The following is a 12,800-nucleotide window of genomic DNA, read 5'->3' as shown; positions in this document are numbered from 1 at the left end:
CTGGCCATAAATAGACATTTTCAAGTTCAGTCAGAGCAACAGACAAAAAAATTTTAGCCAAAGAATATAGCTTCCCGAGACTAATTTATGTGGTTAACACTAGGCTATATCCATTTAAGTTTAAAGACTCCCTTATGTTGGGTACAGTTAAACCATACTGTGGATAGCCAGAGCTTCCCAGGTGGCTAAAGTGGCTAAAGTCCACCTGGAGGAGGAAATGGCAACCATTCCAGTATTCTTGACGGATAATGCTGTCAGGCTACATACAGTCCATGGGGTCACAAAAAAAGACAGATACAACTGAGCACACACACACTCATAAGGATAGCCTAGTAACACTAGGAAATTGGGCTGGGTGCCTGGGGATATACTGGGCTGCTCCTTACCAATGCTGGTAGCTAGATTATTTGTATATTGCCTGTTTCACAAAATTGTTTCTTGCATTATCAAATGTGTGACTGAACCTCTGATAAAATGATGATTGGAGGCACTTGACCAGATATATAGTTCTCCTCTAAATATATATATATATATAATATGTATGAATATATATGAGATAAATGATTTTAATAGTATAACTCTAGATATGGGAAGAAGCAATAAGAGGGAATTTTTTTTCTTGGACCATAATAGACTAGTGAGACTGGTACTGTCCAGAGACTTTGACTGCTGTTAATAAGGCCTTGTCCAGTAATAGCACACTAAGCGGCCTGACAGTGAAATCCTCACCTGACCTAGGGATCCCCAGCACCGTGGGCCAAAACAGTCACAAAATGCCTCCCAGTCCACACATTGATGACCATGAGGGAACCCTGCCAACTAAAAATGGGCACTTGCCATCTGCCTCTAGACAGATGAGGCCACTTGCCACTGTAGTCACTGACCTTCAACACCTCCTGAACGGAGGTCAGGGTAGAGATCAGGAATGGGACACTCTGCTCTGGCAGAACAGGCCTTTGGATAGTCAGATGTTCTCCGGAGATTTTACGAGCTCAGTGCTTGCATCTCCTCATACCTAGGAAAGCACTAAAATCATTAAAGGTGACATCTGCTTCTCATGACTAGCAGCAAGCCTCCACCAGAATGTGTGCTTGACTGCACATCCCATCCCTTCGCTAAAATCATACATGATACTGCCCTCTCGCCACCTCTCTGAGGCAATTTCCCAGTTTCTCTGAAATGCTGTCTCTGGGCTATAGTCCTCATTTTGCCCCAAATAAGACTTAACTCACAACTCTCATGCTGTGAATTTTGTTTTTTTTTTTTCAGTTGACAACACACAGCCTATATAGTTGGAAAAAGAAAATATTTTTGGATATATATTTTATTTGACAGTGTTTTAGAATATCATACAGTAAACAAGATTTCTGTAAAAGTTAATTTATCCATAGTGGTGCGTTTCATAAAAATAGTTGCTCACTTACAGTCTTTCTGTGACTATTAATACATGTAATTATATTTATAGAGATACAGCTGTACAGGGTAAATTCACAGCTAACACTACACAGAAATATTATTTGGAATGGGGTTTAGATGATGTGCTGTCTTCACAGGTTATGGATTACAGCCGCATAAAGCAATTACTGCACAAATAGTAGCTGTGAACTGTGCAAATTAGAGTTTATGCAAGCGTAATCTCAATTTTTTTTTTTTAATCCTTTTGTAACACATGGAAAATAAAGGTCAGAGGATACAGTACCCGGACGTGCAGCTACACTACAGAAGCATTGTCCAAAACCAGATTGAATAACTTAATGGCAAAATAGACTGGATTTCTAGTCCAGGGGAGAAAGACTAATTGAGATTAAACCAAAAGTACTGTAAACTGCTACATGTGTTTGTGCTTTAGTTTATGATGACTAAGTTTCATTTTTTGGAAATTGCTTTCACAGGCTGCAGGACTCTTCACTCGAGGCTTTCAACTACATTGTCCTCTTGTCAAACAACTAAACTATACCTCTGCCTGATGGGAATTAAACAGCTGGTGCTCAGGATACTGCACTTACAAAGAGAGGGAAAGAGGCAACCCAAGAAAGCTGTTTACATGTACCCTCTTGTGATGGACCTGATCTCCCTGTTTGACTTTCTGACTTCAAGTCGGGGAGGTAAGGCTTATTTGCATTTGAACTCCTGTGAGGGGCAGAGTATGGGAAGCGTCATTATTTCAGGTCACATTAAAGAGAAACTGCCCTCTGAGACATTTGCCTTTTAGTATGTGTAGCTACAAATAAGAATGCATGGATAATTAACTCTGAAGGTAAAACTTTAAAAAGATTAAAAATTAAAATGGCAGAGAAGAAAGACAAGCCTTGAAATTTTACTAGGTTATCAACTATGGGCAAGGAAAATAAATATCTAGACAAAAAAGCAAACCAAACAGAAATAAAGAGAGAAATAATAAGAAAGATAAGCAGAAAGGAATGCTAAAAAGGTCCGTGTTCTTGAATGAAAATAAATGGGCTATATAATAATGATTTTTTAATATTAGAGATTCATTGTAATCTGAGAAATATAGGAGGAATACTTTGCTCTGTCAAGGTGAAAATGTAATGGAAAGAGGATTCTTAAAAAGACAACAAAATGAGTGAAATAAAACACTGCTGTCAAACTCCTATCTCTGAGCCTGAGACTAAAGGAAAGCCTTCTCATAAAGGAACTGCAGCACTGCCAATCTAAATTTAACAAATTGTGGTCCTTCCATTATAAAATTTGTATTGTAGATGAAAACTGATTAAGATCTATGAGCTAAACTGCAAAATTCTGACTTATGGCAAACTGTTCCCTAGAATACAATTTTTAAAACCTTTTTTTCTACCACTGAAATGTACAGAAACGTGATTACAGAAATGGCAGTACAAATGGCATCACAGCAGTGATTCACTAGGTTTCTAACTCACCCTGCAAGTGCGCAGGGAACACCGCTTCTAAGACTGGTGATGGGTGCCACGAGTGAGCCGTGGAAACAGGTCATGGGCGAACAGTTCTGAATGTTTCAAAGAAACCTTTTAACCCCTGTCTAGATATGTCAAGAACAATTTATTTACAATTCTTCAGATCAATTAAAAGATATAATCTTGTCTCAGTTTCAGCTTGCTCCGTGCAGTTTGATTTTTAAGGCGATATTCCAGTTTGGGATTGCTCTTGTCCAGTTTCTTGAAACAAAGTTTGGATAACATCCAAATCCTTCATGCAGTGGGGGAAATTTTTTTCTTTTCTTTTTTTTTTTTTTTTTTAACTAAAGCTACACTGCATTCTCTGTGATGTTCTTCATGTTCTTTTGGTTCTTCCGTAGCTGCCAAAGTCCCCTCCGTGAAACAGGGGGCTTTAGGATCAGTTAGGTCTGCACTGCGGACACCGTCCGGACCATGCTTGTTGGACACGTGGGGCTTCACGTCGGTGCTCCCAAGCCTTGGTGCCTCGTGGATTTATGCATGTGACAGAGGAAATAAATTAAAACGCCGAGAGACGGAACCTAAGAACTGCCTGCGGGTATGGAGGCCGGGCGGCGGGCTCATCTTCCCGGGGCTGTGGCGCCGGGTTTGAGGACGCCCGGCAGCTTGTCGGAGCCTGGCACCTTCCACGGCCCTGGCGCCACGGCAGCCTTGCGCGCAGGGGCGCCCCCGGGGGGCCGCGCGCCCTGCCTGGACCCCGCCCGCCCCTCGACTTCCCGTGCGCCCCCGCCGCGGCCCGGGCCCACGAACGCAGGTGCCGCGCCAGGGCCTCCGTGCCGGCCGAGCTCGGAGCCTGCCGGGGCCTGCAGCCCCTCCTTGTTGCCTGCCCGCGCCGCTTCGGCCACTGCGGGCCCAGGCGCCCTGGTCTCCAAGGAGGGCCTGCCGGCCTCAGGCTGCCCCTGGCCGCCAGGCACCTCCTCGAGCCCGGGTTGCACAGCCCTCTGCGGGCTGGCCGAGCGCTCGCTCTGCTCCCCAAGGCGCTGCTTCTTCTGGCTGCCGGCTGAAAGCTCCTTTGGTTTCCTAACGTCGTGTTCCCTTTTGATATCCCAAGTTGGGTCTGGGCTTATCTGGTGGGAAGGGTCGGAGGGTGGGGCTGGATGTGATGGAGAGAATGGAGAGAGGACGTCCTCCAGGGAGACGCCTACTTCCGGCAGACCTGGGGAGGCGGCAGCGGGAGAACTCCAGGAGCCGGGTTCGTCTGTGGGGCAGGAAGCGCAGGCATTAGGGCGCAGCCGCACACGATTTCCAATCCCGCCACCTCCCTCCGCGTTGGGAATGAGAGCAGGTGGCCAGCTCCCTGCTCTCCACGCCCCAAGCCACTGCCACCCCCACCCACACTGCCAAGAGGGCAGCTGACCTCCCCCGGGGGCTCTCTGTTCCCATTCTGTACCTCACCCCGCCTTCCCTCCTTGGTGGTTCAGGAAAGTTGTTACAAAGCCTAGGCCTAATCCATCCCTTTGCCCTGGCCTCTTCTCTCTTCCTGAGGTGTCATCAGGTCTGACAGTCAGTCCTGTGTGGATATCTGACTTGGCAGAATGTAAATCACCTAGGGCAGCCATGAAAAATAGATTCTTCGATGGTAAGACCCAGAGCTTCCAGTAGGATAGGGCCACGGAAGTCCTCTGCATTTTTAACTGGCATCCAGGTAATTTAGAAAGTGATTGGATAACCAGCTTTTGAGAAATACTGGCTTGCCTTCTCTGGAAGAAGTTGGGGGAGTGACTTTCTCAGCAGTTCAGTGTCACTCAAGACATATTTCTTAGCGACCACCAGATGGAGAATTTGGATAAAGACACCTAAAAAGGTTCGTTTTTCTGGGGATGGGTGGGCAGTGGGACCAGGCTGGTGTGGAAGGAGGGCCCCTTCTATCAGGCTCTGCCTTAAAGTGTTAGAAAGTTTTGCAGAAGCTTTTACATCCTGGATGGACGCCCTTTAGGAGCTCTTTCCTATATATATATATACACATATATATATATTATAATCTCCAACTTTCCTTTGTCAACCTGAGTTCCAAGATTCAAACAGGTAATATAAAGTTGTCTACTGGATGTGCAAACTTTACTGTTAAAGCACAAATTACTTTACTCTGCAGGAACCTGAGGTTGGTTGGAGACAAGAAGGCAGAGTAAAAGGACCTTGAGCTCCCTTCCTTTCATGAGCATGCTGGTCACAACATAACTGCTGAAGAGCCATTGATAAAAGACAGGAATCTACCAGAAAAGGCTATTCTGTATCCAGAGACAAAAGAAGAAACCATGAGATTGCGGTAGGAGGGGCACACTCACTATATAATCAAATCCCTTACCACCCAGGTGGGAGACCCACAAACTGGAGGATAATTACATTGCAAAAGTCCTCCCACAACCTAGAAGAAATAGGCATATTCTTAGAAAAGTACAGTCTCCCACGACTGAACCAGGAAGAAGTAAAAAAATAAGAGCAGCCCAATGACAAGTACTAAAATTGAATCTGTGATTTAAAAACTCCCAACAAACAAAAGTCCAGGACCAGATGGTTTCCCAAGCGAATTCTATCAAACATTTAGAGAAGAGTTAATTAACATCTATCCTGAAACTATTTCAGAGGAAGGGAAACTTCCAAACTCATTCTTATGAGGCCACCATCACCCTGGATTGAAAGATTCAACATTATCCAAATGGACTATACTATCTAAGGCAGTCTACAGATTCAGTGCAGTTCCTTTCAAACTTTGTTTCTCACGTGGGCTCCTACCATAACCCAGTCTTCTCTTTACTTCTGCTCTTCCCTACCTCTGGTCTCCATGTAGCAGCCACAGCAATGTTTCTGAGACATGAATTTGATCGTGCCATTCCTTAAAACTTTTGGTGGATTCTCACTGCTCTTAGACTGAGATCATTAACAAAGCCCACAAAAGCTTGCCTCGTATGGCCCCTGCCCGCCTCTCCAGCTTCACCTCCATTCATCCCCTATTCCTCATCCACACTGGTCTGTGTGCAGACCAACACACAAGCTCATTCTGGGACCATACATCATTGCTGGCTCCTCTGCACCCCACAGTGATTCACATGATAGGTTCGTTTTCATTCTTTAGGACTCCTAAATATTACCCAAGAGAACCCCAACCCACAGTAGGTACTCTGGTCTCCTTGAGAGCTTCTTGTCTTTTTATTTCCTCATAGTGCTTATAATTTGGAATTAATATTCGGCTGCCCCTTTGATTAACATAAATCTCAGTTAGATTGTAAGTTTCATGAGGGCAATGACCACACTGGTCTTGTGTATCACAGTGGACTTAACATCTAGCATAGTGCTTGACACAATAATACCTGTTCACTGAATATTTGAAGAAAAAATAAATCTACTACACAAATAGAAATGGAAGACTTTCCAAGAGGAGGATGGTGGTGAAATGACGATATCTGAAGTGTGAGAGGAAAGAAGGAAGTCTGTGGAAAGAGAGCAGAAGGACACCAGTGACAGGAAGTCCACAGGGAAGAGTCCTCAGCTTTCCCTGGTGGCTCCTCGAATGCAGAGGGTAGAGAGGTTCCCGATCCAAGTCCATCTGATACAACAGATGTTCTTTCCCTCTGTAATCTTCTCAGTTATAATGATAATAATGCCTTTACTTAAAGGAACATCATCCTTATGGAAGCATGAATCAACATGCCAGTGAATGTTCAGATTAGCCCACAGGTAAGATAGAACCAAAATATCTTATGCGCCCTTGAGGGAGAAGCAAACCCCTCTCCTAAGTTAGGATCAACTTTATTCCCCTTGCTGTTATCAGCTCTAGCAAGTTTGGATCTCTCCTAGAAAACAGTGAATACACATTACATATTACTAGTATATGGTATACACACATTACACACTCACAAGCACACACCATTATCTCTGGGTGAAAAGATGTATGACCTCTTAAATTATCTTGTAGGAACCTGGCAATATTGAAAAAATAAAATGCTCTCATTTAATATGTCCAAGCTTTCAAAAAAAAACAAAAACCTTATCTGCTGTGCTTAAACCACTCTTATTTTATGGAATATCACTAGCGTGACAATAACCAGAGACGTGGTCTGCTAGGAAGAAACTACTTATTGTAGTAATATCTGTATTATTGGTTTTCCCAGGTGGCTCCTATTGGCATCAAAAATTTGTACAAAAGAGGAAAATAAGGAAGAGTTGATTTTTTTCTGTGCTGAAGGGTAAGGGAGACCCTTGGAAGGAAGCCAGGGATTGTTGCAGGGAAAGAGGATCTGTCTCCTGCTGTACCCCTTACCTGACAGCCTCCAGGCTTCCAGCTTGGGCTGACTGGTCCCCCAGACCCTGAAAAAGGGTTCCTGTACTTCTCTCCTCTCAGTGAAGTCTGGGGCCAGAAGCCTAATGGCTGCCTTTTGGATTAGGGTGTCCAGGAAAGTAATAGTACTGTCACCACCATTGGAATGACTAATATTGACAACAGCTAACACAGATTGAAGTGCTTCCTAGGTACCAGGAACTATTCTGAACTCTTAAGATGTATTTTCAGTTCAGTTCAGTCGCTCAGTCGTGTCCGACTCTCCGCGACCCCGTGAATCACAGCACGCCAGGCCTCCCTGTCCATCACCAACTCCCGGAGTTCACTCAAAACTCATGTCCAGCAAGTCGGTGATGCCATCCAGCCATCTCATTCTCGGTCGTCCCCTTCTCCTCCCGCCCCCAACCTTTCCCAGCATCAGAGTCTTTTCCAGTGAGTCAGCTCGTCGCATGAGATGGCCAAAGTATTTACTCACCTGTAAACTTGTACATTTACAGATGGGGAAACCAAGGCACAAAAAGTGTACCTTGATCAAGACTACATAGCAGAAGGTAATACAGCAGGGTTGTTAAATGACTTTCTGAATAGGGTGAAGTTCTATAAGCTCAGCTGGAATACTGTCTCTAGACTCCTTTGCTATCAGCTCTTTTGATTGGGGCTCATCTCTCCTAGGGCAGCTTGACAGGAACTCCCATCTAAAGCAGTGTCAGAGGCAGATCTATTTTTAATCCAAATAGTCTCTGAAATGCTGTATGTGTTTGAATCTTGGACACAGAGGAACAGTTACCAGAGCTGGGGTGGAAATGCTGGGCATATTATTAGCTGGAATCAGAACAGTGAGATTAGATGTCTTAAGGTTGGGGATAGTATTATATGCTTTAAAAATATCCCTCACATTGTCACACCTTGAACCTGAATTGAAAATCTCATCTGCAGTGGAAAAAGTGTCTTCAAGTGGTGTTGGAAAAGTTGGATAGCTGCATGTAAATCAATGAAGTTAGAACATACCCTCACACCATACACAAAAATAAACTCAAAATGACTTTTAAAGACTTAAATATAAGATATAACATGGTAAAACTCCTAGAAGAGAACATGGGCAAAACATTCTCTGACATAACCTGTGCCAGTGTTTTCTTTGGTCAGTCTCCCAAGGCAATAGAAAAGGAAACAAATGGGACCTAATCAAACTTAGAAGTTTATAAAAGATGTTCCTTATTGCTGCTTATATTAGAGAAATGCAAATCAAAACTACAGTGAGGTACCACCTCACAGTGGTCAGAATGGCCATCATAAAAACTCTGCAAATAACAAAGCTGGAGAGGATATGAAGAAAAGGAAACTCTCCTAGAGAGTTGTTGAGAATGTAAGTTGGTATAGTCACTGTGTGGAAAACAGTATAGTGGTTTTCCAGAAACTGCTAAGAAAACTAAAAATAGAATTACCGTATGATCCAGCAATCCCACAACCTGAATGTCCATCCACAGATGAATGGATAAAGATCTGTGCATATATACACTGGAATACTACACACCAAAAAATAATGCCATTTGCAAAAACCTAGATGCAACTAGAGATTATTATACCAAGTGGGGTGGGTAACTTAGAAAGAGAAAGACAGATACCATATGATATCACTTACACGTGGAATCTAAAATACGGCACAAATGAACCTATCTATAAAACAGAAACATGGACATAGAGAACAGACTGGTGGTTGCCAGAGGGGAGGGGGAGGTGGGAGGTTGTAGTTAGCAGACCTAAGCTTTCAGATACAGAATGGATAAACAAAGTCCTACTGTGTAGCACAGAGATAGTCAATGATAAACCATAACAGAAAAGCATATAGAAAAAAGAATGTGCTTATACTCAATTTACTGTAGAACAGAAATTACCACAACATTGTAAATCAACTATACTTCAATAAAATATTAAAAGGATAAATATATAGTAATATAAAAAATATTCAAACTAGATATTGGAAACATCTTTTACATAAATACTTTTGCTGAAATGAGTAAAATTTCTGCAAAGAGATTTCTGGATTTGTTAAGTGTTATTTCTTATAAATTGACTGGGTTAGAGAATACTGATATGGTTATACAGAAATATATTTTCTTCTAATTTAGAATATTACAAGAAAATATAAATGATTAGATCAAAAGACAGTAATGTGAAGTCATTTTGGTATTCAGAAAAAAAATCTTGTTAAGATGTTTTCAAAGCATAATGGCTCATTTGGATTTGTTCTACCATCATGAAGATGATTGTTTTTTGTAACAAAATATAAATAAAGATGTGCATTTAAAAATATTTCAGAAAAAAGTATTTGATTCTGTTCTTTTTGAAGCAGTGTTTCCAGTCTGGAGGCACTGTTAATTGCCTTCAAATACATATTTGTTTCACCTTTATTATCAGAGAGAGTAAACTAGGTGTTATAGTCACAGTTCTTAAAGTTATTAACGTTTATATTTGTTTATTGATCTTTCACATCTATCCTCTTTTGCACGCATTATCAAAGGTGCAGCAGTAGTAAAACCATGGCAGAATTTCCTTCCATGGTTGAGGGCAGATCTCAGTGCAAGGTGGGGCTGTTAGCAGTGGATCCATGGTTTACTGTGTCCTCAGTATCATGCCAGCTACTGTGCCATGCCACATCTATTCTCTTTTAATCCTCACACCAGCTCTTAATGGTGCTGTCATCCCCATTTCACAGATGAGAAAACTGAGGCTTAGTTAAGCAATTTGCCAGGACCACTCAGCTAGTGAGAATCAAGATGACTGACTACATAAAATTCCAGAGCCCAAGCCCCAAGTGTTACTATATTTTAGTGCTTCCATACTTTAGTGCTTCCTAAATTTTTCCACATCAGGAAACACATGGAAGAAGAGCTTATTTAGACATTGCACTGGAGTAAACTGAAGAAGACAGTCAAGGTCTACAGATAACCGCCAAGTGTGTCCCGAGGGCTAAAGAGAGTCCATATCCTGGTATAACCCATCAGAGGGGTATCATGTAGAACAGATTTTGAAATTTTTAAATTTAAAATTAAATTTTGAAATTTTTTTTAAAACAAGGTATATCTTGATAATCCAGATTGAACTAGGGGTGTGGGGATGCCCACAGACCAGTCTTAATTAGTAAACTATCTATATTACAAGATAGAAGAGAAACATGTCAGTTTATTCCAAGCATGTTTTAGAAAGCAATGCATTCTTCTAAATTAAAATCTTAAAAGTCCAATATGTAAAGCATAAAAGTCTGACATCTTTGGTTGGCTGAGTGGAGCCACAGTCTCTCCCATTCACCCCAAGCCCATCTGCAATGGCTCCTCTGACCATTTCTCAGGAACCTGGAAGCTCTAACAGAATAGTCTGAAAACCACTGCCCATGAGGGGTGGGAAGAGGAAACAGGCAAGGAAGATTTGTGCAATAGGCTTTTTTCTAAGTGGTAGTAGCCAGGAGTTAGGCTTCCGAGCTAGGAGATAACTGACAGAAGAGAAGCAGGTGGAGATGTCTAGCCCTCCTGGGAAGGACAGACTTCACCCTCCAGAATTCTGCCTGGGCTGGCTGCTGACCTAGAGCCTCAGTGCTCTGCTAAGTAGGAAGTGACCCCATTTGACTTAGTCAGTCAGCATCTTGTAGAGAGAAGATATCCAGAGCAGCCAGGCTTTGAGCCCTCCTAGCCCAAACACTTGTGGCTCAGCTGGTCAAGAATCCACCTGCAATGTGGGAAACCTGGGTTTGATCCCTGGGTTGGGAAGATCCCCTGGAGAAGGGAAAGGCTACCCACTCCAGTATTCTGGCCTGAAGAATTCCATGGACCATATAGTCCATGGGGTTGCAAAGAGTCGGACACGACTGAGCGACTTTCACTTTTACCTAACTTGAACCAAACACTTGGGGCGGGGGGAGGCGGGGAGTGAACTCGGGCAGGTTACATAACCCTTTCCAGCTTCAGTTTCTCAACAGAAAATGACAATTGAGAATTAGGGAGTGTTTGCTCTGTTTCCATCACAGAAGTATGGATGATCACATAGAAGAATATATATGTGAATGTTTATATATGTGTCAGCCATAACATTCATAGTTTGAACCCAAATAGATCATGAAGCTCAATATGAAGAAAAATTGAAATGTGTAGATATCTAAATAGACATTCTCCAAAGAAGATATACAGATGGCCAAAAAGGACATGAAAGTATGTTTAATACCACTTACTATCACAGAAATGCAAAACAAAACTACAAGTTATCACTTCCCACAAGTAGAATGGCCTTCATTAAAATGTCTGTATGCAGTAAATGTGGAGGAGGGCATGGAGAAAGAACTCTCCTACACTGTGGGTGGGAATGTAACCTGGTAAGAGCCATTTTGAAGGCCACTGTGGTGGCTCAGATAGTAAAGAATCTGCCTGCAATGTGAGAGACCTAGGTTAGATCCCTGGAGATCCCCTGGAGGAGGGCGTGGCAACCCACTCCAGTATTCTTGCCTGGACAATACCCATGGACAGAGGAGCCTGGCGGCTACAGTCCATAGGGTCTCAAAGAGTCAGACATGACTGAATGAGCATAGCACATTAAGATTCCTAAAAAACAAAGCTATCATATGGTCCACAATCCCACACCTGGGAATGTACTGAAGAAAACAATAAGGTAAAAGTACTTGCCTCCCAACGTCATTGCAACACTACTTTGAATAGCAAAGACCTGGAAGCCACCAAACTGTCTATTAGCTCATGAGTGCATAAGGATGTGGTACACGTATACAGTGGAATATTGCTCAGTCATAATGCCGCTTGGGACAACACTGCTGGACTTCGAGACGATCATACTGTGGGGAACAGGTCACACAGAGAAAGACAGCATATGATCCCAGGTTGCGGTGGAAACAAAACGGATAGGAATACACAAACTAACAAAAGTACACAGACAAAAACTTGGTTACTAAAGAAAGGTGCAAGAGAGGGATAAATTAGCACTTTGGGATTAGCATATCTGTAGAGGTACTCAACAAGGACCTACTGTCCAGCAAGGGTATTCACACAACCATCTGGAATAAGCTATCTGGGAAAAGGGCCGAAAATGTGTACACATAGCCCTATGTATAACTGAATCAAGCTGCTTGACAAGGACAACAAACCCAAATTCATCAACTGTATTTCAGTAGAAATAAAAATATAAAACAGGAATGATGCCTAGTATATTCTCACACCTGGGTGAACAGAGCTGGTGGGACATCAATGGAGCCTGAGCATCTAGGGTCCTAAGGCTGAGGGAACGAGAAGGATGGGGCAGGAAAGGAACCCTTAGACCTGCACTGTCTGGTCCTTCTGCATGGGATCACAGGCCCCAGGTCCAGGCGGGGCATCTGACAGCAAAGTCAGGTCTAGTGCACCCAAAGGTGATGGACCCTGCGGGTTGCAAGACTTTGAGGAGTCACTGGGTCTCCACATCTCCTGGTGCTGGGGTTCCCACCTCCAGCCTCTTTCCTTAGAGTCACCTTGCCTACAGACAACAGTTCCCTCATCTCTGCTTTTGTAGGTGTTGGGATTTGTCCCTGGAGGAAGGGT

At 43.0% G+C, this 12,800-nt stretch overlaps 1 protein-coding gene across 1 annotated transcript in view; it reads right to left on the bottom strand.

Annotated features, from left to right (window-relative positions):
• Window positions 1-3,443: 3,443 nt before the first annotated feature.
• MAGI2 (membrane associated guanylate kinase, WW and PDZ domain containing 2) overlaps window positions 3,444-12,800 on the bottom strand; it is a 1,553,247-nt gene continuing 1,543,890 nt past the window's right edge. Inside the window, exon 21 of the mRNA XM_055420681.2 lies at window positions 3,444-4,149. Within this exon, the coding sequence (XP_055276656.1) occupies window positions 3,512-4,149 (638 nt within the window). The 3' untranslated portion in view covers window positions 3,444-3,511. The remainder of the gene's footprint in view (window positions 4,150-12,800) is intronic.

The sequence above is a fragment of the Moschus berezovskii genome, chromosome 3 (assembly GCF_049115385.1).
Source record: "Moschus berezovskii isolate FMDL1 chromosome 3, NW_MosBer_1.0, whole genome shotgun sequence".
Lineage (NCBI taxonomy): Eukaryota > Metazoa > Chordata > Mammalia > Artiodactyla > Moschidae > Moschus > Moschus berezovskii.
Note: the sequence above shows the minus strand (reverse complement) of the source record. Positions and strands in the feature narration are given on the sequence as shown.